Source organism: Cystoisospora suis (assembly GCF_002600585.1).
Source record: "Cystoisospora suis strain Wien I chromosome Unknown contig_1433, whole genome shotgun sequence".
NCBI classification, from domain to species: domain Eukaryota; phylum Apicomplexa; class Conoidasida; order Eucoccidiorida; family Sarcocystidae; genus Cystoisospora; species Cystoisospora suis.
The window spans coordinates 53683-77966 of NW_027154233.1; the positions used below are offsets into that span (position 1 = coordinate 53683).

General features: G+C 53.7%; 1 protein-coding gene across 1 annotated transcript; it reads left to right on the forward strand.

Annotated features, from left to right (window-relative positions):
• Nucleotides 1–1511: 1511 nt before the first annotated feature.
• CSUI_003280 (ap2 domain transcription factor ap2ix-3) lies at nucleotides 1512–22184 on the forward strand. Its single transcript, XM_068063478.1, has 9 exons — nucleotides 1512–2776; nucleotides 3633–8432; nucleotides 10072–10183; nucleotides 10609–12872; nucleotides 13805–15254; nucleotides 15929–17157; nucleotides 17622–18956; nucleotides 19327–19737; nucleotides 20057–22184. The coding sequence occupies exons 2-9, from the start codon at nucleotides 4815–4817 to the stop codon at nucleotides 20504–20506; spliced, it is 10869 nt and encodes a 3622-aa protein (XP_067924551.1). The 5' UTR covers nucleotides 1512–2776; nucleotides 3633–4814; the 3' UTR covers nucleotides 20507–22184.
• Nucleotides 22185–24284: the final 2100 nt, after the last annotated feature.

Below are 24284 nucleotides of genomic sequence, written 5' to 3' on the forward strand. Positions count from 1 at the left end.
TCCTCAGGGTGACCGGACACCGGCCGAAGGCGCGGAAACAGGGGGGGATATATTCCTGGCCCAGGCCACTCGCAAAGCAATGCGCTTCGCTGCTGGAGCTGTATCTGTGTCTTTGGTGCTTCTTTAAGGAACTGTAGGCAACTCCGTGACCAAGCGTAGAGGTTAAGAGAGTTTGCAGCGCTTCTTAAAGGGACCTGTGTATAAACACTTCCAACCTTCGGCAGCTTGGGCACGTTTAGGGGCCCCAAAGGCAGTCAGGACAGGGTACAAGTGTTGCACAGGAGAAAGGACACACATGCCTTAGACTTGGGGGCTGCTCCAGGGTATCGGTATGCGACAGCTACTGTAGCCACCTGAGCGCCGCTCCCTCGTGTAATTCCTCCGCAGTGATACGACCGGACAAATCAAGGTCATGGTGAAAGTGCGTAGCGTGCTGCATTCTGGTTGCTTTGCAGTTTAACCTGCGTCTCCCGGACGCCTTCCCCGCTCTGCGAAAACTTGGCACAATGCGTACTCCTGCATTCCTGTGAGCCGCGTGATATGTGTGCTCTGGATGGCAGACCACTTAAAGTGAAGCACTGCACTGCCTCTCTCTACCGCCACAAGAAGAAATGGGTAACTGACTTGCTTCACTCGTAGAGGCGATTCCCACCAAGAGCTGTCAAAGCTTCTAGCAGTGTGTTCTGTACACTTTTCGTGTTGACTGGGGTGAGTAGCATGTGTGCGCACATTCCCGGGTACAGACTGGAGATACTTGGAACCAAGCACCAACACCTTTTGCTCGCTTTGCATTCTGCCTGTACCGGAAATGGCAAGTCCAGCCGATCAACCAGGTAATGCGGCTACTCCGACGAGGGCGGGGCCCGCTCGCGTTGCCCATACAGAGTGCGCGTGCTTCCTGTTGCGGTTGTTTTTTGCGTTTTCTTTTTTTCCCGTTATGCCGGTCACCCGCCGTTTGTGGCCGACGTCAAAACTTGGCGAAGACGGCGAGACCGTCGAAATCACCTAGTTGAAAAGTGCGCAATCCGGCAGGTGGTTCGCCCGGGTGTGAGTACGAAGCACGTACTGCGTCGACTCATCCGACTCCCTCCGGAGACTCGTCGTCTCTCCCGGACGCGCGGGAGCTGCCACTCCGCCTAGAGTCTTCACTTGTCTTGGGTTGGCGAAGCGTGTATCGTCCCCAAGATCCCTCCCGGCAACTAAAACTGCTTCAGTGTTTTTTGAGGCCTTTTTTCCCGACAGTCCACTTTGAATGGCGCCCTACTACCACTTTTCTGTTGGCGGGTTGAGGCAGTCCCCTCTTTGAGCAAAAGAGCGCGAAGCCCGGGCCATCGCGCCCCCCCTCATGTGGTGGCGCCTGCGCTGAATGGGCCAACATTGTGCAGCGTGTGGCGGGGCGAGCTACAGCGGTGCAGCAGCATACTCCCTTCTCGCCGCCCTATCGCAAAGAATTTTCGCACACATCTTTGGTGCCAGCACAGAAGCGTCATCATCTTTCTCCCCATCTGGCTGGATTCTGTTGTAAGCCACCATGTGCTGCGGTTTTGTGATTCTCCTTCTTTGTCTCGCGTGCGCGAGTGACGCCCGCGCGGCAGACACTTGTCGAAAACACAGCCGTGGGACAGCAGCGTGCTGTGAATCTCATCACACGAGCGGTGGGTGGCAACTTTAGTTCCGGCCGGGAATGTCTAGTACGTGCATCCCGGTGTCGCCTGCGACGGAGCGCTTTACGTGACACTTTGGATCTGCCGTTGCGCGCTAGGGAGACCACAGTGGTACCCGAACAAGCAGCGAAAGTAGGCAGCGCTTTGTACAGCGTGGTATGGGCCAGACGATTGTAATCCCGTATTCTGTTTTGTGCGGCTGTTTCGCTCGATCCGAGTAATCAGTCCCCTTTTCATTCGCTCCCGGAGTATGCAGCCCGACCCAGGTTCACTTCACTTGTCAAGCGCCGGTAGAGTATGTGGCCTTCATGGGAACGTTGGCACGTGGGCGATTTCGTCATGGGCGATTTGTGTTGTTCGAGAAAGAAATCGCGTCTAAATGCTTGGAACTCAGTGGTTCGCGGGACAGTTTTGTCCACTATGTGGCTGGCGGATTCAGCTAATCGTTTCGACTCCGCGTGTTGGCTCTACGCTTGTCTCGCTTGTCACACCGAGTGTCTCCACACTCGGGACTGGCTCGTACCGGAGAAGGGTTTTTCCTGTCTCTCCGGAGGGGTAGTACTGCGTTCTACTTGAAGGGACGCGATCTGGATCGTGCCTTAATGCAGTTTCGAGAGCAGACTGGACTTATCGCCGGACCGGTCAGCTTCTTCGCTTTCTCCCCAGTCACATCATCAAGGACTTCCCCGTTCAGCTGCAGCCTTTCGTGTCGAAGTCCTCTCAATGCAGTATGATTTGTAGGATGGCGCGTCCCCCCCACGAGTCATGGATTTTTTTTCTTTCGACGGCCGACAGTAAGCATTTTTCGTCGACCGGTGGTTCTCTTCACTTGGCGCGTGTTTCAGCTCTCCGTCCGTCAAGACTGCCTCGCGGACGAACCGCTGGAATTCCCTCCTTCATTGTGCCCGACCTTTCGGACTGGAGACACCTTTCAACTACATTTCAAGGAGGCAGCAGGATCTGTCGACTCCGGCTACCTTCAAGAGTCTCATTCACCGTCAATCTTCTCAGACTGCATACAACAGAACGCAGGACTAGTCCAGGCCTCCATGCGTCGCACATTTCGTGTGGTGGTGCCGTGAAGACCGAGATTCTATCTCCACAGATTGAAGGTTAGTTGCTTTCTATCCCACGAGGATTCCACTGACCGATTCGTAGTAGTGTTGCCTTTGGTAACCCTAAACCCTGGCAAACCTCCCATGCAGTCTCCGGTCTCACGTGGTGGCTAAATCTGCTCAGAGAGCTTTTCTTTTGAAAGTGATTTGTGTGCCGAAGTTTTGCGAAGGCTCGTGGCTCTAGTGCAACACCTCAGCAGCCTCTTTCGGTGAGGGATACACACTGGCCTTGGCTATGACAAGAGCCTGTCTTAAATAGAGATCTACAAGACACCTGATGGCGTGCTCGTCTGTAAGGGGCACTCCTGGGCTCGGGGAGAGTGCGGTAACTCTTTTCTCGGAGGCAACTGAAGGATCAGCAATCGCTTCTGCGTGAAGAGATGGTTCGACAGTTGGATGCGGGTAGACACACGTCAAGGTTTCTGGAAAACATGGCGTCGAGGTCTAGTCGCTGATGACGCTGGAGGCGCGGTAGTCATCGGAGCCTGACTCTGGGTGAGTCAGGCAACTCCTTGACTGTTTTCACCGATACACATGCACATACCAAGAGTATAACAGTGAGAGGGTCTTTCCGTCTTTTCGTCCTTCTTGAGAAGCGCGGTGAACGGATTTCTCTTATCCGTACCTGAGCTTTCGCCTCAAGGTCATGCTCTTATTATATGCCTGTCTCTCCAGTTCTGAGCAGTGCGCTCGAAGAAGCTGAAGCTCGTGAGCTGCATGGACACGAACGAGACTACTGACGTGTAGAGATGGTCACTTCAGAAGGCGGCTCGCTCCTCATTCTCGCGTGCCAGACAATACGAAACTGTTGTGCTTGTGATCACGTGTCTGTCCCTGACCTTTCCTTCTGCAGATGCAATGACACGCTACTGCCTCGCCCCGTGCGCGGCAGTTCCTGCAACCTAATGAAGTTTCTGTTGCTGCTGACGTTATCGTAGATTCGTTCTCTCATGTAGCACGCTTCTCTGTGGGCGAAGTCAAGTCCTCCGTCTCTCTCCTGAGCTTTGGTATTTCATCCCCTTTCCCGACGCGAGGTATTCCCTCTCTTTGTTTTCTGCCTCTTCGCCCCAGGGAATCGGGATGCCTCTCGTAGTATACCGGCTGTCACTGCTTCTTCCTTCAATTCGTTAGCTTGCCATGCTCCTCCTCTAACCGAGTGGCTGTCGGGTACTGCACATGCTGCCTTCCGTCCCCCGGGTCTCCTCTTGAGGTGCGCTCCGATCACCTCGTCTTCAAGTGCATGGCGACTTGCCTTACGAGCAGCGCACGTGTATCTCTATCATTTCTGTCAGGTCGTCTTCTTCATTCTTATCTTTCTCGACGTCCGTTTTCCCAAGTCAGCCAGAGGCACCACAGGTGGCTTTCCCCTTTTGGTCTCTTCTTCTGGTTACCCGCGTTCGTTTATTCGCTTGTCAATTTCGTAAGCTGCTGTCTCGAACGTGCACTTTCTCTTTTCTCCCATTTGCGCCAACCCCTCATCCCCGCCCTTTTATCCGCCGCGACAATGTAGGAGAGAGCAGAGCTCTCCAAGCGAAGAAGAATGACCAAATGTTGTAGAGAAAGTTTCTCCGACGAATGAGCTCCTTACAGAGTCGACTCGCTTTCTCCAGAGGGGACCTTCAGGACGACTTTCAAAAGCAATTTTCATGACGACAGCATTCTGGACTCAGAACCCCGGAAGCCCGAAGCCACAGGATAGTGCCTCTGGGAGAGAGCGTCAATTCTCCATAGTGGTCGTTCCTCAACCATGGCCAGGCATACATGAAGTAGTAAGCAGCAGCCGGCGATGTCCTGTTCCCCTCGTGATAAGTCGGTTGGTCCCTAAGGAGTCACTGAATTAACTTGCTTTCTCGGGCTAGGGATACGATTAGCTTCTATGTCTCATGATAGTGAAGAGGCAGGGAGACTAAGTGGTGCCTGAGTAACGCAACGTACAGAGACAACAAGCGTGGTCACCGCGTCTCTTATTCCTACCTCGGGACTTCCGGCGTCTTTCTTTTTGTCTCCCTTTCCCTCCCTGTTGTGGCTTGAGAAGATGCAACTGAGACGTAGGATGCATGCAGACGCGGCGGCTCCCCGCTTTCGTCCTCTTTCGTCTTCACGTCGAGGAAACGGAGAAGAAGGCCCTTCTTTGTCGTCTGCAGCTCTGTCTGCCAGTTCACCGCACTTTGGCTCAACCCAGAACCTGGAAACAGAATCCCGGGCATCTGCAGTTGTTGCCACTGCAGCTAGCTCGCACTATTCCCACCACCGACACCAAGCTTCCAGAAACTCTCACCGGGGGGCAAGGACCCGCTCACGGGGGGGGGCAAGCAAGACAGCCGAGGGAGGACGAGGGGCAGTAGAATGTCGCGGCGACAACGATGACACTAACAAACGGGGAGAAGAGAAAAGAGAACGAGAAGACAGGGAAGAGATCGACAGTTTAGACAGTAGTAGCTTGGCGGCAAACACTCCCGTGGCATGTGCAGGCCGTCACACGGCCTGCGAAAGTCAGTCTTCTGAGCCACTACCGACAGGACAGGAGAGAGAAGGAGAAGGAGGAAGCGATTCTCCGACGGGCGACCGTGGCCAGTCCTTGGTTTGCGACGACGATCCGGAAGAATCGGAACTTCGTCAAGGGACAGAGAGAGATCATCCGGCCAATTTGGGTGCTTTGCCTCTCAAGAGAAACCCGACGTGGAGACGGAAGGATGAAGAGGGGAAGAGACAGCGAGATGAGGGCACAAAAGTTGTGCAAGACAAACAAAGAGGAAGATGCGAAGAACCCACGAGCCTAGCGAGTCCGCCTTCCCCTATTTCAGCTAGTGTACATCCCAGGGGCAACTGCAAGAAGACACGGTCGTCTATATCTGCTGCCTCCGGCTCTTCCGTTAGAAGAAGAGACAGCTGCTATATGCTACCGAAGTCAGAAGGAGAGCAAGTCTCAAGATCACGGCAAGACAGTATGGAGTCTCATCCCAGTTCAACATACCTTCGGAGACGTCTCGGTCATCCCCCTGGCGTAGCTTCTCTGCCCAGTGTCACTCCGGACCCGGACTGCCCGTTGAAAAAGGCCGGGCATGAAATGCAGACTACGGCACCGACTGGTGGGCGTCGCTGCGAAGAACACAAGGGTCGCCAGGGATGGAATCAGCATCAGGAGTTGTCCTCTATAGCATCCATTCCTGGTGTGGACCCCGTTCCCCGTTCGAGTCCGGTATCTTATTCTCTCGGGCTTCCTTCCTCATTTCTCTCTTCATCGTCGTCTCCCCTTTGCCCCTCTGCTTCTCCGTCAAGTCAGGCCCTCCCTCCTCGAGGCACTCCTGGCCACATCACCAGCACCTCCTTTACAGGCGGGTTCTGTGGTCGCTTAGCTAGTCCAGATTCCCCTCCTCCTTCCCCGTACTTCTGGTTAGCCACGTCTCCTCCCGCCGACGCCGTCCCTGGCGCGCCTCCCTCTTTTAGTTCGTCCTCTTCTACTCAGTATTCTCTCAAGGGGGAGAAACACCCTGCAGAGCAGCTTCCTTGGAGTACGTCGGCCTGCGCATCTAATCCTCTACCTGGGGAAACTCTTTGGAATGCGCCGGCTGCAGATGATCCGTCTCCATCATTGGCTGACGACAGTGGACCAGAGCATGGCCCATGTGTTCAGCAACCTTCTTCGGCGGGATTACGGCTACCACCTTTTTCTCGTCTTTCCGCTTGTACTTCCTGTTCACGGCCGTGTCCGGACAGAACAGGCTCATCGGTGATCCAGAGATATGATGGGACTAGGAACAGAAGTGCTGGCGGAGATTTTCAGCCCGGGTGCCGTTGTGACCAGCCAGCAGAATCCCTCTCAGCGAGCCGGGACAGGGACGTCCTCCCGGGGATAGAAGTCAGTAATAAAAGTACTCCTGCCATCGCAGACTCAAGGAGGATTCCCACCTCAAGCGACAGCATGGGTCCTTTGCAGAATCCATGCTGTCAGAACTCCTCGGCGCCTGAATACAGAGTACCGTCTCTACTGCAAGTTCCTGGGACTCGCTCGAGTAGCTTGATGTCCTTGCAAAACCATTCAGGAGAAGCGACGGGTAATGACAAGCTTGACACAACTTTCGGCGCGCTGCTGGGGAAGGTCCATTCTAGAGTGGCGGAGGACAAAACAGACCCTCGTAACTCAGATGCACAACAAAGGGGTCCGCCACAGCAGCTGTGGGCTCAACAGAATGCGCCGAAAGAAGTCGTTTGCAGTGATACGAGGGACTCGAAGGACGAGACTCGCAGCATCCGTAGAAGCGAAGGTGGAGACGGACAAGAAAGTGAGCAAGGAGTAGGACCCGGAGATCAGGGACATCGAAGAGAAGACGAGAGCTTCTCTCCAGCGGCCTCTCGCGTGGTGGGATCAGAACCTCACATGCCTAAGAGTACTACTACATCGAGCCTAGGTGATTCGAGTGAGCTGCGTAGTCAGTGTAGCACGAGTGGACAGCAGCAGTCCCCCTCTTGTCCCCCCCTACGCGGTTCACTTTCTGGTAAGCCCATGGTGGCTACGGATACTGTGCCGTTGGTCCCTTCGTGCTTGCCTGGGCTCCCCACGCCATGCCTGTCAACTTCCCACACGGGTCCGTCTCTAGAAGATAATGCTCACGGGGAAGAGGCGATATGCTCAGAGGCGTTTTATAACTCCTCGAGTGAAGGACCAACACAGGGAGGATCACAGCCTCGCAAGCAGGGAAACGGACGGAGAGTGCAAAGCTCCTATAGTGTTGAATACTCTAGCAACAATGAACCTCATTCCTCGGCGAGAGAGAAAACTTGCAATCCAACCACAGGAGGGGCTGGGACAACACCAAAGTCACCGAAAGGACTCCCGGCTTCTCCTTGCGAAAATCGGTCTTTGCCGGGGTTGTCTCTCCCCCAGCTCCCTTTTCCCAGTCACCATCCGTCTCCACCGGGTGTGCATACCTCGAGTAACTATATGTCTCTTCTCCCAACATTACTCCAGCCTTCTTTTCCTCTGTTCCAGTCGTCATCAGCCTCTTTAACAGCTCCGTCCCCGCCATCCTCTAAAGATCCCGCTTCCTGTCCTCTTCCGCATCAAGATGCAGTTGCTCTTCTTCCACCCTCACGTGTTGGGATGCTGGATTCGCCCCCGTCTCTCTCTGCCCCTGGGCCTCCTCCCCCAACCAACTCGTTTCCCTCTTCGTCCTCGTTCTCTTCTTCTCTTGCAGAGCCCTTTGTTTTAGGGCACTCATTCTCTCCGGCTTTAGAGCCGCCTTCTGTTTCTCCTTCTCCTCTTCAGAATCCTAGCGAAAGCCTCTTTGTTATGCCCCCCCCCGCCAACGGAAATGCACCAGGCGGAGGTGGACCTCATGGACTGCTAGGAGCTAGTCTTCCAGGGCAAGGAGGTGGGGTTCCTCATCGAGCTACTGGAGACAATATGTTCTTTCAGAGTTTTCCCTTGAGTTTGGCAGCTGCGGGGGGTGGCGATATCATGACTGCAGGTCCTTTGGCCCTAGAGCCTCGTGGGAGCGGAGATGGGCGTCTGATGCTAGAACAACTCGATGTGCTGCGAAGCGGGGCTTCGAAGGACCTCTACAAGAGAGAGAGAACCAGGGTAGTAGACGAGCTAATCAGACAGGCTGTCACCTACCCCAAGGTCTCCGGGATATACTTCGACAAGCATCAGGTGAGATCTACTATACCGTACGGATGAGTGTGTGTAGTTGAAGGCGTTTATCTCATGTGAAAACGACAGCTCAGTCGGAATCCCGTCATTGTCTAGGCTAGTATGAATCGTCGTCGCGTAGTTGTGTGCCGGAGTTTTTGCTTTTTGCGAATGGGCTGGATAATACAGACAGAGGCGGTGAGGACGAAGGGGAGGAACACTGAAAAGCTCTGTGACTGAAACGATAGCTGAGCGAAGTTCTTGCTGTGAAATAGAATGTAGAGAAACGTACAATGGGGAACGTGATGGTGTAACCCGAAGAAGTCGGCTAAACGTATTCGAAGGAGTCAGTAGAAACGGGACCCAAGCCCGGAGAAGAAGCGGAAGACAGCCAGACAGATCTGCACAAGTGTGGACCAAGGAATCAATGAGGCTAGAGGGACTTTCAATGACGATACTGACGAAAGAGAGTGTTGACATAAAAACAGCTGCACTGAATTCCATAAGCAGAACAGCAGAGAATCCTTTTGGGGATCTGGCTTTCCTTGTCAGCAGTTCTCGTCATCTACTCTTATTGATGTCTTTGTCCATACTCTTTCTCCTTGTCGCCCCACGGCTAAAGAAGCCTGGGGCAAGTTCCCAGGATGAATGAGCCATTCTCGCTTATATGTTTGGTGTGTATTTTTAGCCCTCGAAGTTTAGACTCCGTCTGAATATTATCCTTTCAGGCCTCAGAGCTGAACTAAGTTTCCTTGTCCACTTTGGAATAGTATATCTGCACTATGTCTCATCACTCTGTTTGGAAGCACTTGTATCATGACACTGTAGTCATTCTCATACTTTCGAACAGAGCTGCCGGTAAAGAGACTTTATGAAGTATTTTATTTGTGACTTCACACATGACTTTCCCTTGGACCGCAAGAGGTTTCCCAGCCTCTCTCAGACTCCCGCGTGTGCGGACGACTCTACAGAGGACCCGGTGTTTGAATCCAGTCACTGTCAGCTTACCCGTAGCGGGAACGACTGTGAACTGCCTTTAATGCCAATGAGTCCGCCCACCTGTGAACATCGGCTTCGTCGGGTCGGCTAAGGTGAATCTCCTGCCCAACTATGGCACCATTCGTTTCCCGTGTGAGTTGTTTCTCCTCATAGGACAGTCGGGGGGAAAGGGAAGCGGCTCAGAGTTAGGACATATACCTTTCTCGTGCATTCTTTTTGAGTGGGACACTAGGAGGCTACGCACTCGTGACAGAGGACTCTTGTTCAATAGATAGGTGAAGGAGTGACTCACGGTGTCCATTCGGAGTGCTACAACAGACGAAGTATCTGCTGCTTGTTTGGCAAGCGGTGGCGGCACCTCAGAGTACGGCGTTGCTTCGATTGTTTTTTATGAGATATTCCCACACTGGTACCTCCTCCGTTACTGAGGAGGAAGAGTAGCTGTCTGCCTCTTACGTAACGATTAGGCTAGATAAAAATTGTGCGCGCCAGGCAGGAGAAGACGCTACCTCTGACAGCCAAGTGTCGCAAGCTGGGAGTCAAATAAAAAGTCATGAATACAGGCTATCCTCACAAGGAGTCAGTGCCTGCAGGGAGAGGGTTTCACGGGTGGCTTGAAGTGCTCTGTTCTTCCTTAGTGTCTGCGTATGCTTTCGAGCAGCTGCGGTGGTCTGTCGGTTGGGCCCAGCACGGCCGCAGAGTTGCCAAGTACTTTCCCGTCAAGATCTTCGGCCTTGCAGAAGGCTATCGGCTGGCAGTTCATTTTAAGCAGGGTATGTTCTTTGCTGGCATTCTGCACGCACCCCCGCTTAGATAGGGCTTTAGCCGGAGCATGTCTATCCTCCTCTGGCTGTATTCTCTCAACTTGACCTTTTTTTGTGACGGTTCTGTGGCCTCTCCCGATGTTCTTCTCATCTTATGACCACGAAAGCAACATGTAGGCTATTATGGTTGCTGTAGGAGTCACAAACACGCCGTATTTCTTCAGTCGCGTAGCAGTAGTCTCTAAGTTCATTCTCTTCTCTTTCCGGTGGTTTCATGAAAGAGTTGCACGCGTTGGCAGTGTGTTTGTCTCTCTCTCAACGTTCAAGGGAAACTCAACTTGAGGGCCCGCGCACCGCTGAGGCAAATGGTGGGATGCTTCTTTCTCGTACTCCGTGTTTCATTGCTTGCATTGATGATGTCATCGCGCTTGCAGCAGCCGTTGCGAGTGCAGCGGCGAACGCGTCGGCTTTAAGCTCTACGGCCACTGTAATTGACCCGTCGACTGCATTCAACTCCTTATCGTCTCTCGCCGCTTCTACGCAGTCTCACGCCCCCGGGCCAACTGCTTCCCCTGTCGGACTCACTCCTTTCCTTCCTCCCCATCCTCCTCCTTGCCCTATGCCAGCCCCGGGAAGTGCAGGTGATCTTCCTCTTGGCGTAGAGGATCTGCAGCAACGACTAGCGACGACCCCTGGTGTCGATGCTTCTGGGCGAGGACTTTCAGCTCCAGGGCAGCTGATGCCATCAAGTTGCGGGGTACCTCCTCTTGGTCAGGGAGGGAACCAGGCTGGCCTTTTCAAACAGGATCCATTCCTTCTTCAGCATATGCCCATGCAGGCCACTGACCACAGTCATTCTCCTATCCCTTCGTTCGCGTCTCTTGGAAGTCTCCCTCCTTTTCAGGAAAGCCTTAGTCTACCTGACCTGAACGGGGGGGTCATCACAAGTATTGAGACTGCAGATCGCCGTGTACCGCCCCACCGGGAGAATGAGACGGACACGCAGCGCAGTACAGAGTGTTCTGAAGAAAAGACAAGTGGTAGTAAAGGCGAAATGGACGATGCGGTGGTTCTACGTGAAAGAGGAGGAGGGGATCCGCCAGGCAGTAGTCGTAGTACCCCACCAGGCCAGGATCTGCCTCAGTTACAACAAGGTCCAAGACAGGAGTCAGACGGACACGTGGTTGTTCGTGCCCCTTGCCACTCTTCTTCGCTAACTGTCACGGAGGAAGAAGAAAGAGGAAACGTTGGTGCTAACTCTCTTGGCCAAGTGTCTCTTCTAGATGCCCCACGTGAATTCTGTGTCTCCACTGGTGAAATCAAAGGGCCTTTGAGGCCCGGTGAGCGAAAACTATGTACTGCAGCTAACCTGGGGGACCAGCTATCCCACGGTGGAAGCCAGAGACACGGTTCTCCTTCCACGGCATGGGACGGAGGTGGAGACGTCCGCACCCCTGGAGGGGCCTTTGCCGCGGATCTTGTCTCCGCTACTGAGTCTCACTCTTCGTTCTCCAAAGCTGCGACACCAGTTCCTTTCGATACCGCTCCTTCCGTGTGCTGTCTGCAAACAGAGAAAGCAAACAAGCTAAGACAAGGAGAAAGACATGAGTTTGATGGGGGTTCTGCACAGGAGCTAGGTGACCAAAAAAGAAGTGGCTCGCTGTGTTCATCGACTCGAGGTACAGGTACTAAGGCCCGGACCGAGACGAGACGGGAGGAGTACGATCAGAGGCCCTCTTGGGAGTTTTCAGCAGAGCATCACCCGGCTGCGCAGCACGTAACTGCCCGACGGGCCGACGGAGCTGTGAAGGTTGATAGTCCTGAGAGAAAAAAAGATAGAGAAAAAGATGGGGTTTACTGTGAGTGTTGCGACAGTTCACAATCGCATGCCGACAGGGGAAGCCAAAGTTTCCAGATGAAGGTCGAAGATCGAACCGGAGAAGATGTTTCTTCGCACCAAGCAAAGCGTACGCAGAGGGAGGAGGAGGACATCACAGCGCTATCAACAGGTAGAGAGAGTTCTGAGAGAAAGCGTGGGACATCTGTAGAAGCGCAAGTAGAGAAGAAGCCGTTGGACGAGAAGAGAGAGGAAATGAGGAAGCGAAGAAGGGAAAGCGGTACGCACAGCGACGAAGACCCAAGAGAAGGAAGAAGAGCTCTCCGCACCTCGACTAGGGAGGGATCGTGCCACTTGAATGCGGTTCACGGCGAGAACTCAGAAACTCCGTGCGCTCCTCAAGCTTCTTTGTCGGCCAGAAAGGCAATCGACGCTTTCCTGTACCCTCCTTCACGTCACCATGAACCTTCAAGAAGAAGTGAATGTGGTAAGGTCCCTACGGCTATGGCGTCTGTCGGGCCTCTTGAGGGGGGAAACTCCCTCTCTTACTCTTCCCCGACTATGAGAGACAGCATACAAAAACAACGGGGTATGCTTCCAGAAGAGAAAGCGGACGGATTTCTTTCAACCGTCCGGACACGAAGACCGAAGCCTGACAGCTGTGGAAATAAAGACGGAGAAGGACATGGGAACGAGCAGTCAGGGGAACCGGTGCCGCGAGCAGGAGAACCTGGAAAAGAGGACAGGGGGGAAACTGCGATGAGGGAGACTGGAGAGGTGACGCGGTTTAGTTCACGAACCAAGACCCCGCAGTCGCGAAGATCATTACCAGGATTCAGACACGAAAACGGAGGAGATAAGGTGCGATCTCGTTAACAGGGGACGGGTGTCCCTGAACACGAAGCAGTCATTCCTTGTATACAAGATTTGGTGAATCCCCACCGCGACTGTTCTCAGAATTGTCCCAAGCTACACCTAGGAGAAGAAAGAGCAGAACGTAGAGAGCTGCGCGCAAGAAAGTCACGTATCAAGCTGCCTCACCTCTACGGTTGAGCTAGTGTTACACGAGGCGTGCACGGTCTTTTTTAGCTTGTTTTTAGTCTTCTTGGGTAGGCGCACGTAGATTACGGGAACTGGGATGGTTTCAGCTCCAGATAGTATGTAAGCCGCCGTCATGCCAGAAGGCCCTCTATTTGCTTGCCTTGGCAACGAGGCGTAGTTGTCGCGACCGTATATATATATATATATATATATATCAGTACTCAGTCTAAACTCACGTATACACTGCTAATAGAGAGAGAATACGTATAGGATGCCAAGGTTTTCATTTCCTCTCGTAGGAGGTTCCTATACCTTACACGCTGCTGCCCTTTATGTGAGTTCTGGATGCATCTCTCTAAAGGAGTGCGCGAGTCGGTTGACGTCTCTCAGTGCTATTGTATAGGCGAGCCACGTAACTCGGGGTGACCAAGGGTATCGGATGTTGTCACGCCTCCTCCTCGCTTTTCAGGTTCACTGCTGCAACAGAAGAGAATCCCTTAGCATTACCTCCCTATCTGTAAAGCTTCTCGGTGGTGCTGTGTAAGCTGTGTTACTGCAAGCTCACAAGAGAACAAAGGAACTTGTAGAGTAATAGCTACCGAATGCGTTAAGCTACGCTGACACCGGACGATCCGGACTACGGCTCTTGAGGAGGTCCTCTTTTCTCCTTTTTGAATGCTGCTGATGCACAAGGTCATGAAAACTTTGGCTGTTGTCTGCTACCCCGTGTCTTTACTCCTTCTCTCTTGCAGAAGCCCTCAAACCCTGCCCGTCGCTCTGATTGTGAGGGTTGTGCTAGTCCTGGAGGGGGTGGCACTGAAACTGATCCGAAATGTACACAAGCGTCATCAAGGCTCCGTCGCTACTCTACGTCGTTTCTCTCCTCTTCTCCAACAGGGCGGTACTACAGTCCCACCTGGCCAGCCTCAAGTCACGGAACTCGGTGTCCCGCCGAGCAGTCGAACAATATTCATGAGAAAGGAGGAGCAGAAGGGGACGTAGGCGGGTTGTCTTGCCCATCCTGCGTAGGCATATCGCCGCCCAGAGGGCGTGCGCTCAGAAGTGAGCTGCATCCGCCGGTCCTGCAGCATTCCACCTCTTTTGATGTACGGTCTTCGACTCTCCAAGTGGAGACTGAGTTTTCTTCTAGTTCCGATGACGCCGGCACCGTCCCGGCAAACGACGAATCGAATGCTCAAGTCAGCAGCGGAGCTCTCCGGTCTACTAACGAATCCTCTTTCGCAGGCCTGCGCCCACCTTGCCCTACCACAACTACGGCCACGGCGACGCATCTAGATACCTACCCGGAGAGCACTAACGACGGGAGTGACGCTTCCTCTATTGTGCACCGCACACCGCCTACGAACAGTACAAGCTGCCCCACTGCTTCTCCTGTGGAAGGTGAGGGTATTGGTGGCCTCCATCACTTCGGACACGACCGGAGTTTCGGTCAGAGTTTCCCATCTGTTGCTTCCACTTTTTCTTCTTCGCCGCCTTCGACGGTCTCATCTCCGCTCAGCGCCCCAGCAACGGCGGGTATGTCTGTCATGACACCCTCTACCTCTCTTTCGTCGCTTTCTACAGGAACTGCATCAGGGGTATGCGAGATCCCAACAAGTTCACGACAGCGTTCCCAGCCATACACATGTCATCAGCTGCCTAGTGTTCGCCCCCTCTGCGGTTTAGACTCTGTTCCTGAGTCGGCATGCCGCCTGGTCAACTCTCCTGCAACGACAGCGCCTACCATTACAGAAAGCAGCGGTCCCCCTCCGCTCCCGACACCATCCAACTCCACAAGTTCTTCAAACTCAGGTGGCATGACAGCCGCGTATTATTCAGCAAGTAACTTAGATTCTTTAGAAGGAGCTCCCTCTGTACAAAGTACTGCAGAATGGACTGCAGCCCCTGCTGCGCCTCCGGCGGCGGCCGCAGCAATACTCAACCCCAGCGTGAACGCAGCATTCATGCGCGGCCTTCATCAGAACCACACGGGTTTCGGTTCCTTTCCTTTAGCTCTTCCTCTCCAGTCCGAGGCTTCCAGATCTATACCTGGGAGCAATGTGGGTTGTTCAGGGTTATTAGGGAATGCCGGCACGTTGTTAACACATACCACAGGCATTCATTTTGACAAGCATTCTCTCAGGTGGAAGGCCACCTGGTACGACACTACAGGTCAACGAAAAGCAAAGTACTTCCCGGTCGGTAAGTTGGATTCACAGGGTCTACCCCTTTTCAAGCTGAGCTGGGGCACAAGTTTGCAAAGCACCCGAGCGGCACCGCGGTCGAGATGCCCGTGTAGACATACGCTAGTAGCTGTGTCTTTGCTTGTACAGGTTATATCCGTAAGAAGGCGTGTGCACCATTCTAGCGGATTACCTCAACAACGGCACAAGAGCTACCTCCACTGTCGACCCTTGTACCTTCTTCAACCGGGAAAGCTGTCTAGTTTCCGGCAGAAATCAGGGCAGGAACATAGTAGTAGCTGCATTCTGAATAGAGCATGTGCTGTCACGTGTGTTGTGTATAGAAACATGGTCTTGCGACCTACGAGGAACTATGCTCAGTTTTGTGGCTAACAAGCAGCGGCTTGCGCTCAGTCTTCTTCGTTCGCAAGGGTGCAGAATCGCGCCTTCCTTCACAGATGATTTTGCAGTAGTAGTGTGTACCCGAGTACAACAGATTCACAGGCGTGTCAACAAACCAATGAATTCACTTGGCAGTACACCTTCACGTATACCAACATATTCGTCCCCAGCTGATAAGGTCAGCATTCAACACGGGTTCATGACTCTGCAGGTAAATTTAGTGACTCCGCGAAGAAACACCTTCTTGCGCCCAGGTACAACAACATTCTATGTGCCCAATTTGATTGACAGGAAAATACGGATACGATCAGGCTCGTCGGCTTGCGATCCAAGCTAGACAGGCAAACCACGTCCCCCGAAGTAGCCGTTTTGCGGCGGCACATGCACAGCAGCAGGTGCAACTTCAACAGCTCCTCCTTCAACAGCAGCTATTAAGTCAACACCATCCATGTATCGCGAATGGTCCTGGGACTATATCCACTGCGCCTCCTGCTCTTCTTTCGACCACCCCGCCGGTCGCGCACAACATGCTGATGACAGCTGGAAATCCTGTCACAACGAATTCTTCGCTAGGGGGCCAGTCGTGCCCACGGAGTGACTGGGGGGTACCACCACCACTGGCTACGGGTAGTAACTCAAACGCCTTTCTAAAAGACTTCGGGAGCTTGAACACAAGTAATACATTTGGAGACGGAGCGCTGGAGGCTGCATGCGTTACCCCCGCGGGGCGAGGGAACGCTGGCGGCGAAGACAGGCGCCAGCGGACTCCTTTCCGCTCGCAGATCCCTCAGAAAGATGCAGAGTCGGTAGGGTCTTTTGGACAACATAGTCACGGGGATCGGCCGGGCCTACAACAAGAGATGTACTCCGGTGAGGCTCATGGAGCGAGCGAGACTGCCGCGCAAGACACGAATCCGTCGAGCAGTGTATGCGCAAGTGAAGGGGGTGGGCCTCCGACTGGAGCAAAAGGTGACAGCAGTTGCGGTGCTTTCCCCGGGTCTCTTACACCTTTCTTTCCATCCTCGGTCGATGCGGGACACGTCAATGGTAGTAGGAGAAGTAGCGCGGGCGGGAGGTCTACTGAGGAGGGGGTCACGACATCAACAGCTCGACCGTCCGAGGCACCGGAAGCTGATAAGAAGAAGCATGGGGGACAGGAAGGGAGGACAGAAGAAAATGGCGGAAACGAAAGCGGACTTGAGATGACGTTCCCGTCTGACACGGGTGTGGACGACGAGAAAAGACAAGAATTAGGTAGCCCAGCAGTCACAGAAGGAAGGGACCAAGGAGAATCCTTAACGGGCGACACCGGTAGTGATCCGAATGCTGAGGGAGATTGCTGGATAAAAAGAGGAGGAGAAGAGCGAGACGGACAGGGGGCCAAGGTCGAGGGTGGGGCTGAGCAGGAAGCTGTTTCTCTCTCTCACCACGCTTCGGCCGACACTGAGGACGAGGAGTTCAAAGAGGTGTTGGTTGAAGAAGAGTACGACGAAGAAAAAGACAAGCGTCTTTCACAAGAAGTAAGTGGACTGTTGGTAGCCCAAGGCCGGCGCAGTACCGCATTCCTCCTTCCGGTTAATGCAAGGCATCTATGCTCTTTTGTTTTGGTATTCTCCCCTTCACTTCAGTTGTTTTGACAAAGGCGAAAACACATGGATGCAGAGCCCACATGGCCGCACTTTTATGTTCGGTCGCGTCAATAGAGAGTATTGGCGTCATAAGAAAGAGGTCCGCTCCCAACTGTGAAGGGCTCAAATGCTTGAGCTTCGCCTCTTGAAGCGTAGTGTTTGCTGCTTAACGTTTCCTGCGAGTCTCGACAGAATACGGGTTAACATACTTGGACCTTCGTCCCGCATTATGTGTCGCTGTCACGTGCCGCATGACGGGGCGTGGGCATCCCTGTTCTTCACTCAGAACATTTCAGCTTTATCTGTGCAGGCTGAGAGTAATCTCTACTACCCCGTGCTCTTGATTGTTTTCGCAGCCATCTCGGGTCTTAATTCGTCATGCTTCTCGGCTCCCGAGAGTGTCAGGTATCTGGTTTGACAAGAAACAGCTCAGATGGGCTTGCACTTTCACAGACGCGGTAGCAGGGAAGCGGCGCGCTGAGTATTTCCCTATTCGTCACTTTGGCTTCTTCGGAGCTCGCCGACTAGCCATTCAAGCGCGGAGGCGGATGGAGAAACTTCGACAGGAGCAAAAGATGCAGAGTCACTTGAGTCAAGCGCACTTTCAGGAGCCATATGAACACCACCAGCAACAACACCCTTCACCTCATACCCTTCTTCAGCATCAGCACTTTTTCATGCAAAGCCGGCTCCCCCCTGAACAACAATTAGCCATGAGTGCCGTAGTGAACCCGCCTCTGTGTAACAACCCGCCGCATCCTACGACAGTTCTGCAACCCCATGTGGCGCCAGAAGGAGCCTCTCCAGGCGCAGATGGAGGACACGCCGATGAGACAAGTGCTACTACGGGCCTAGAGACTCGGGGTGCGGATCTACCGCACCTGCAACGCCAGCAGCTTATATTTCTGCAGCTGCTGGAGCAGACGCAGCACGAGCATCAGCGAATGAGTTTGGGAGAGAGCCGAGCGACTACTATCACCCCGGACGGCACCTTCACGGACATTCAAGCTGCGGCCACACACCACCCCGGCGAGACAGTCATACGGGGGTGCTCCCTTGGGCGTGGGAATCTGGAGGCTGAGAAGCCCTGCTTACAGCAGCAGCAGCAGCTCGATAGTGGCGCAGGGGAACAACATGACAGTTTTACGCAGTCCTTCGGATCGCTTAGAAATCTGGGTGGGATCCCAGAAGAAAGAAAGGAAGATGGAGACTGCTCTCTGGAGAAAGACACTTTTCACGACATTCCTCAGCAGTGCATAGACGAAAAAGGAAACGAGGGCATTGGGGCCGAGAGCGGAGAAACAGTACACGAGGTACAGAATCTGATACTCCACGAAACCGAGAATGACTCCGAGCCGAGGGGAATGCTTACCAACTTACGAACACAGCACGGAGGCGAGCTGAGGCCCACATCAGAGAGTACCCAGGCTGAAGCTGAGAGAAGTTGCGGGGCTTGCTTCGACGTCCCGGCCCCAGAAAAAGAGAGAGACACGGAACACGCAGCAACTCAAGGAATAGTTGGAAATGAGGCTGTGCGAACGCGGTTGCGTCGGAAGGCAGATGATGATGCCTTCCCCGGTACAATGGCCAGAAGACCTCGGCTTCGAGAGAGTGTGTCCTGGCTGGCCACTGCGACAGGAGAGAAAAGCCAGAGCGAAAAAGAAAGCGGAGACAAAGCGAAAGACGAACAGGTACGTTTGTGGTGCACCACTGAAAATGCTCAAGAAAAGTTCACCTGTCAGGTTTTGAGGTAGCAATTGCAAGTTTTCAGCTCATTTGTGTAAGATAGCTAAGTCACCCATGTATGCGGGGCGTTTCAGTCCCAGTTGATGTGTTCCATATCGATAGCCACACTTTTGGACACAGCTTCTCTTTCCGTACAAATGGACTGCAGCTGCCACGCGGCTGTTCCTCTCCTATGTTATCTTGCGAAGGATGCTAGGTGTGATTTACAGCGGCGTCCAGATGCGCTGTCTCCGGTTTCTTTTAACGTCTCCTGTTCTGAGTCGAGGCCTGTATGGTTTTGCGCCTCTGCGGCTTGTTGTGTTTCTTTGCGGGCAGTTCTGTGACACCCTGCAGTTGGAGCAGAACTCAGTCTCCTCTCCATGTCACGCTTCTGGAGCCTTGCAACCATCCAGGCTCATAAACCTTGCTTCCGCGCTCTGCGATAAAGACTCTCCCATGTTTGCGAGAGAGGCGCGGGAAGAGGGGAAACAACTGCACTGTAAGTCCCCAAGTACGGCCAGGGCCTTGTCTGAGGTGGCATACTGTGATGGTGCTCGTTCATCCTTATTCTCTCGTCAAACAGGGAAACAAGAAGAAAGAAACTCGCAGCACCAGCAACAGAAGCCCGGTAGGGAAGGAGAAGAGGAAGGCGTAGGAGAAGCGAAAGAGGACCATGAATCTCTCCGGCTAGCAGCACAGAAGCCCGGAGATGATGGCAGTTCCGGAGTTCCGCCGAGGTTCTTGGAGGTGAGCAGTGGAATTATTCCGTCCTAGTGGCGTTGGCGCACCATCTAAATGACGTTGTTTCTCTTCTTGCTTTGAATAGCGGAATGTTCCTGTGGTTGTATCGGAATGGCTTCGATACAGCGGGTCTTGCAACCTTTTAAGACAGCCATGTACGTCTGCGCAGAGTTCCAGCTGCGAGATTAGCCATGTCACAGTAGCATTTGACATTTTTTAGCACTTGTTCCTTGGAAGGTAGCAAGTCTTTCTTCACTGATTGAGAAATACTGTAGACGCTACGCTGCATCTGAGTCCTTTCTGTGGGCCGACCCCTCCTCTTCAGACCTCCTCCGGCTCCGGTGCTTTGGTGCCCGGAGAGCAAAACGCTCCCGTCCACCCTCTCCCAGCAACATTGCCGCTAGCATCTTCCGGTGACAGTCATCGCCCTCACGAGGCCAACCCTAACGCATGTGAGAAAGACGGCGCGCCGCTGCTTACACTGGAGAGGCAGGCAATCCGTTTTCTTCTACTTGATTTGAAGAACAAGTGTCTGGCAAACCTGGCACCCCTTCTTCTTCCGGCAATATTCCAAAGACACTACGGCCACCTTGTAAACCATATTCGTCGCGTAGAGTACGCAATCAGCTGTGAGGGGCTGGAATCCTTCCTGCTTATCTTTGCCGACTGCATCAAGACAATGAGTCTTCCAAGCCAGCTGGGTGTGGCGGAACAGGTTCAGATGATGGGCCTGGTGGCGGCGCTCGGAGAGCAGCTCGACGCACAGGGACTATGAAGAAGGGAGACAATGGAACTGATCGAAGGTGTCAGTCGTTCCACGAGGAGTATGCTGGGAGGTGTGTTTATGCTGTGGGCTGCCCGCGGCTCATTATTCACCGCAACTGATGCCAGGCGGCAATAAACTCCCTGGAGGCTCGAAGCACCACAGCGCGAGGCGCAATTCTCTTGTCGCGTGTGAGTGGTGATCTTTCGTAAGCCAGCCACTACCCAGCTGGGAGCGGCGGTGGCTACCTGGGATGATTGGCTGTCAAGAGCGGTGAGGCGGGAAAAAGAAAAAGAGAGAGAGTGTTGTATAAAGAAGGCTAGCTCGCCGACAACTTCGCGAGATCACGAGACGTCACCCGTGTACAGAGCTCCGTCTACTGTGTTTTGAATGAATTTTTTTCCTCCCGAGAACCAAAGAACGGTGGGGAGGTTGACTGCGCCCATGGTTCCCCAGTGCCTCTTCGTCCATTGTCCCCGCTCGATTCGCAATGTCATTATGGGCTGCTCGATAATCCGCCCACTTCTGCCCGCTGATACTCACCCGCTGACCCCATGACTGGAAGCCAGCCTCCTTTTCTGACCGGTCATCGGCGCGGCTTCTCAGACAGGCCTAGAGCTAGATCATGTGCGGAGAGCACACGACTACGCACTATCTCGACAGTGGCTGGTAACTCCCCAGAAACTACGAAAATGAGCTGCATTCTCACCGGAGAGCCACGGTCGAGCCCCTCGCCCCTGTCGGCTTGCTGACGCTGAACTGCGTCTACTGGAGCGCTGCTATACAGGAACTGCCCTGCAAAGGCATTCTGGATGACAGTCCGAGTAGTGGCGCAGTCAAAAGCGCCAGGCAGTCGAAACTTCGCTCTTGGCTTACGTTGGTGTGGGTATTTTTGGGGGGTTCTATAACTCGAGTAGCGCCCCGGTGATCTGAATCCCGGGCACCTACAAGAACAACTGTACGGGAGTGCAACCTCCACATCTCACTCAGAAAAAAGAGTCTGGCGAGATGGCAATGGCAAGAGCGTCCCAAGCGTCCAGAGTATACCGGGAAGAAACCGCGTCAATGTTGGGTCCTCCAGGAACCCCATTGATGGCAAGAGTTAGTCCGTCACAGCGGTCAGTGAAAAGGGCCATCCCTGTAAAGCTTCAATGAGACACGCGTTCGCACGCGTCCTTCACCGGCTGCCTGTCGCAGCACTAGGACGCCGCCTAACCTGCTGAGCCCGACGACAAAAGGTCTCGGACGAGATCTCCGAGTCTTTCAGTTAACAGCCCATCCTGGGCTTCAGAGTGGCACTTCAGAGTCCGGATGCCCCTGTCAAGCCTCATTCCACCTGACACCCCACTAATGAGAGAGTAGGATTTCCTAGGATGGATGAGTGGAGACGAAGACTGCCGCGACCTATGACACGTGTAACGAAGAAAGTGCTCTAAAAACTCCACCACGCACGTACAGTACTGTGGCTCAACTTCCTGCATTTCCCTGGCTAACGTGCTCATCCGGAAACAGTCACGTGTTGCCGAACAGTCTGCTGCGTGTTGAGACTCGCCTGTGTGTAATTGTATACTCGCGTCCGCACTCAAACGGCTCTTGACGAGAACATTGCCGAGAGTCTTCTTGAAACTAAGCGTGCTCAAAGGTGGTGCCCCGTTTCAGCTGTGCACAACTGCTAGCAGAAGCAAGAGACCGCCGACAAAGATCCAAGTATTCAACCAGTGTTCCACGCTCTGCGCGCGAAAGGAAAGCTCGATTAGGGGTACCAGAGAGTTTCTTCGGAGTCTCCTAGAGACAACCAGAAAACCCACAGCTGAGGCCTCAATCCTATATAGCCCGGTTCGACTGTGATAAACTGTCGTGCCAGTCTCCGTAGTACTGGCGGGCCGCTCCACAAGAGAATTGAAAAGAGAGCCGTACCTCCCCGGTAGTTTCTTGGAGTGCATGCAGTGTTTACGCCACACGGTTGAAGGGATATACAGCAGACTGCCTGCTTCTAATCGAATCACATTGTGGAACCAGGCGAGATTTGTTTCCGGTGTCACGGTAGTTCTGTGAAGTGTTACGATACCAGGAGAAAGACCGTAGTAGCTAAGCACGCGGGCGGTCGGACGCGGCCGTAGAACCTGCTGAGAAAAGAGAACCGGGGGCGTTTCCGGCGGTGGACGGCGCGGTAGAGCCTGCTTGTATCCATTTCTTATCTAGTTTCTCTACATTTCTCTGTATAACCTCTCAGCGTAACCTGCTCGCTCTTACGCTCCTTATCTCACACCTGTAGTTCTGCCAGTCTGCGCAGGCCACCAGGCATTCATCTCCAAGAGCTCCTGCAACTACTGGGTTACATAGGCTGGGTAAACCTTAAACCTCGGCAGGGCGTGGAGGGCCGACGAGTCAGCATTTGAGTCCAGTGCCTCGCAACTGGCACTATTTCACGTACCGAGAGGCAGTGACCTCAATCCGACAGAATTCCCGGGCTCGCTCGGGCTACAGTCGATTGGGGCTCGGAGTCAGTGTCCATACCGCATTTCTCCTTGAAATCCTGTCAGCTGCTCCAAGCACCTGCTTCTGTCGCGCCACGAGGAAAGCATTCTTCATCATATAGGGATACTTGTAATGGGGAGTTGAATGTAATGAAGCGGCACACCTTCAGTCTCTGCTTGAGAAACGACTAGAGGGAGCTGGCGGACGTGTTCCCCTCTTGTTGCAGGAAAGGTTGGGTACTGTTCTGCCACTTCGAAAATGGAAACGCTCTATGTACTTGCTTTTTTCCGTATGTACCCTGCGTGTGGGCGCCGGGGCCACAGGGGGAAGTACATGCGCTTGAGTTTGGTAAGCTCTAAACTTCCAGTTAGTGGTACCGAGCGCATTAGCCGTATGTAGTCGAATGAGCCGTTTTTTCCATTGTGTACAGTCCGTAGTGGTAAAGCTCGCTCTTGTAACCGGGTGACGGAGGTTGGCACGAGCCATAAAGCGGTTTCATCCCGGCTACCTTTTCAGAGAGTAATGTCTGTTGCTTCCTTGCGAAGGCTGCCAACAAGCTGGCTGTACTGACATCGAAGCCATATAATGCCATCTGGGTAAGCATGCAGTGAAAGCCTGCACGAAAACAAGTTCCGAAAAACTGGTATGAGAGAAAACTTGCTGAAGCGTCCTTTAAGAAGCAAGGCTGGTTCTGGGCAAGCCATCCGGATGCGAGCCTGTTTGTGTGTGACCGGCTCGCCCAATTCCTTCCCGGGTTTGTCGTTCGGACCAGCTTCGCCTTCACGCAAGACTCCCCCCTGGGGTAGTCAGCACAAAGAAACGCCCAGCGTTTTTTCACGCTTCTGGCACACGGTGCAGGGTAGCAGTGTGTTTAGCACAGGTTGTTTCCCCAGCAAAATGGGTGATCCTCCGTCCTGAACCCGACAGGCCACAGCATGGACAGGTGTTACTATGTGCAGTTTCCCAGCTTTTCTTCGCGCCACCTGGTGAGGCTTCACACGTCCTGTCTTAGAGCTGCTTGTCAGACCGCGGGGGGCAACGCCTGCCACGGCTTTTTTGTTCTGCGCTTTGAAGTGCCGGGGTTACGTACGTCGGGTTCGCGTCTTCTGCTGTCACCTCTGTGGCCGAGACGTTTGGGCGCGGTAGCCGCTTTCCTTTTTTGGATATGTTTCTCCATTGCTGACCGGTACGGCCGGCGGGTCTCCAGACCCCTCCGGTCGATGCTGCGTGGGATGGAGATGCCCGGCGACTCGGGGTCGCAGCCGCTCTCATGCCTGTCTCGCCGTGGTTCCGGAGTTGCCCATCCCGTAGC

Excerpts from the sequence above, each read along its gene's own strand:
- CSUI_003280 (XM_068063478.1), top strand. The coding sequence starts at position 4,815 with ATGCAACTGAGACGTAGGATGCATGCAGACGCGGCGGCTCCCCGCTTT. Across the intron at positions 10,184-10,608 it reads GGCAGTTCATTTTAAGCAGG|CAGCCGTTGCGAGTGCAGCG; the intron begins GTATGTTCTTTG and ends TCGCGCTTGCAG. Across the intron at positions 19,738-20,056 it reads TTCCGCCGAGGTTCTTGGAG|ACCTCCTCCGGCTCCGGTGC; the intron begins GTGAGCAGTGGA and ends CCTCCTCTTCAG.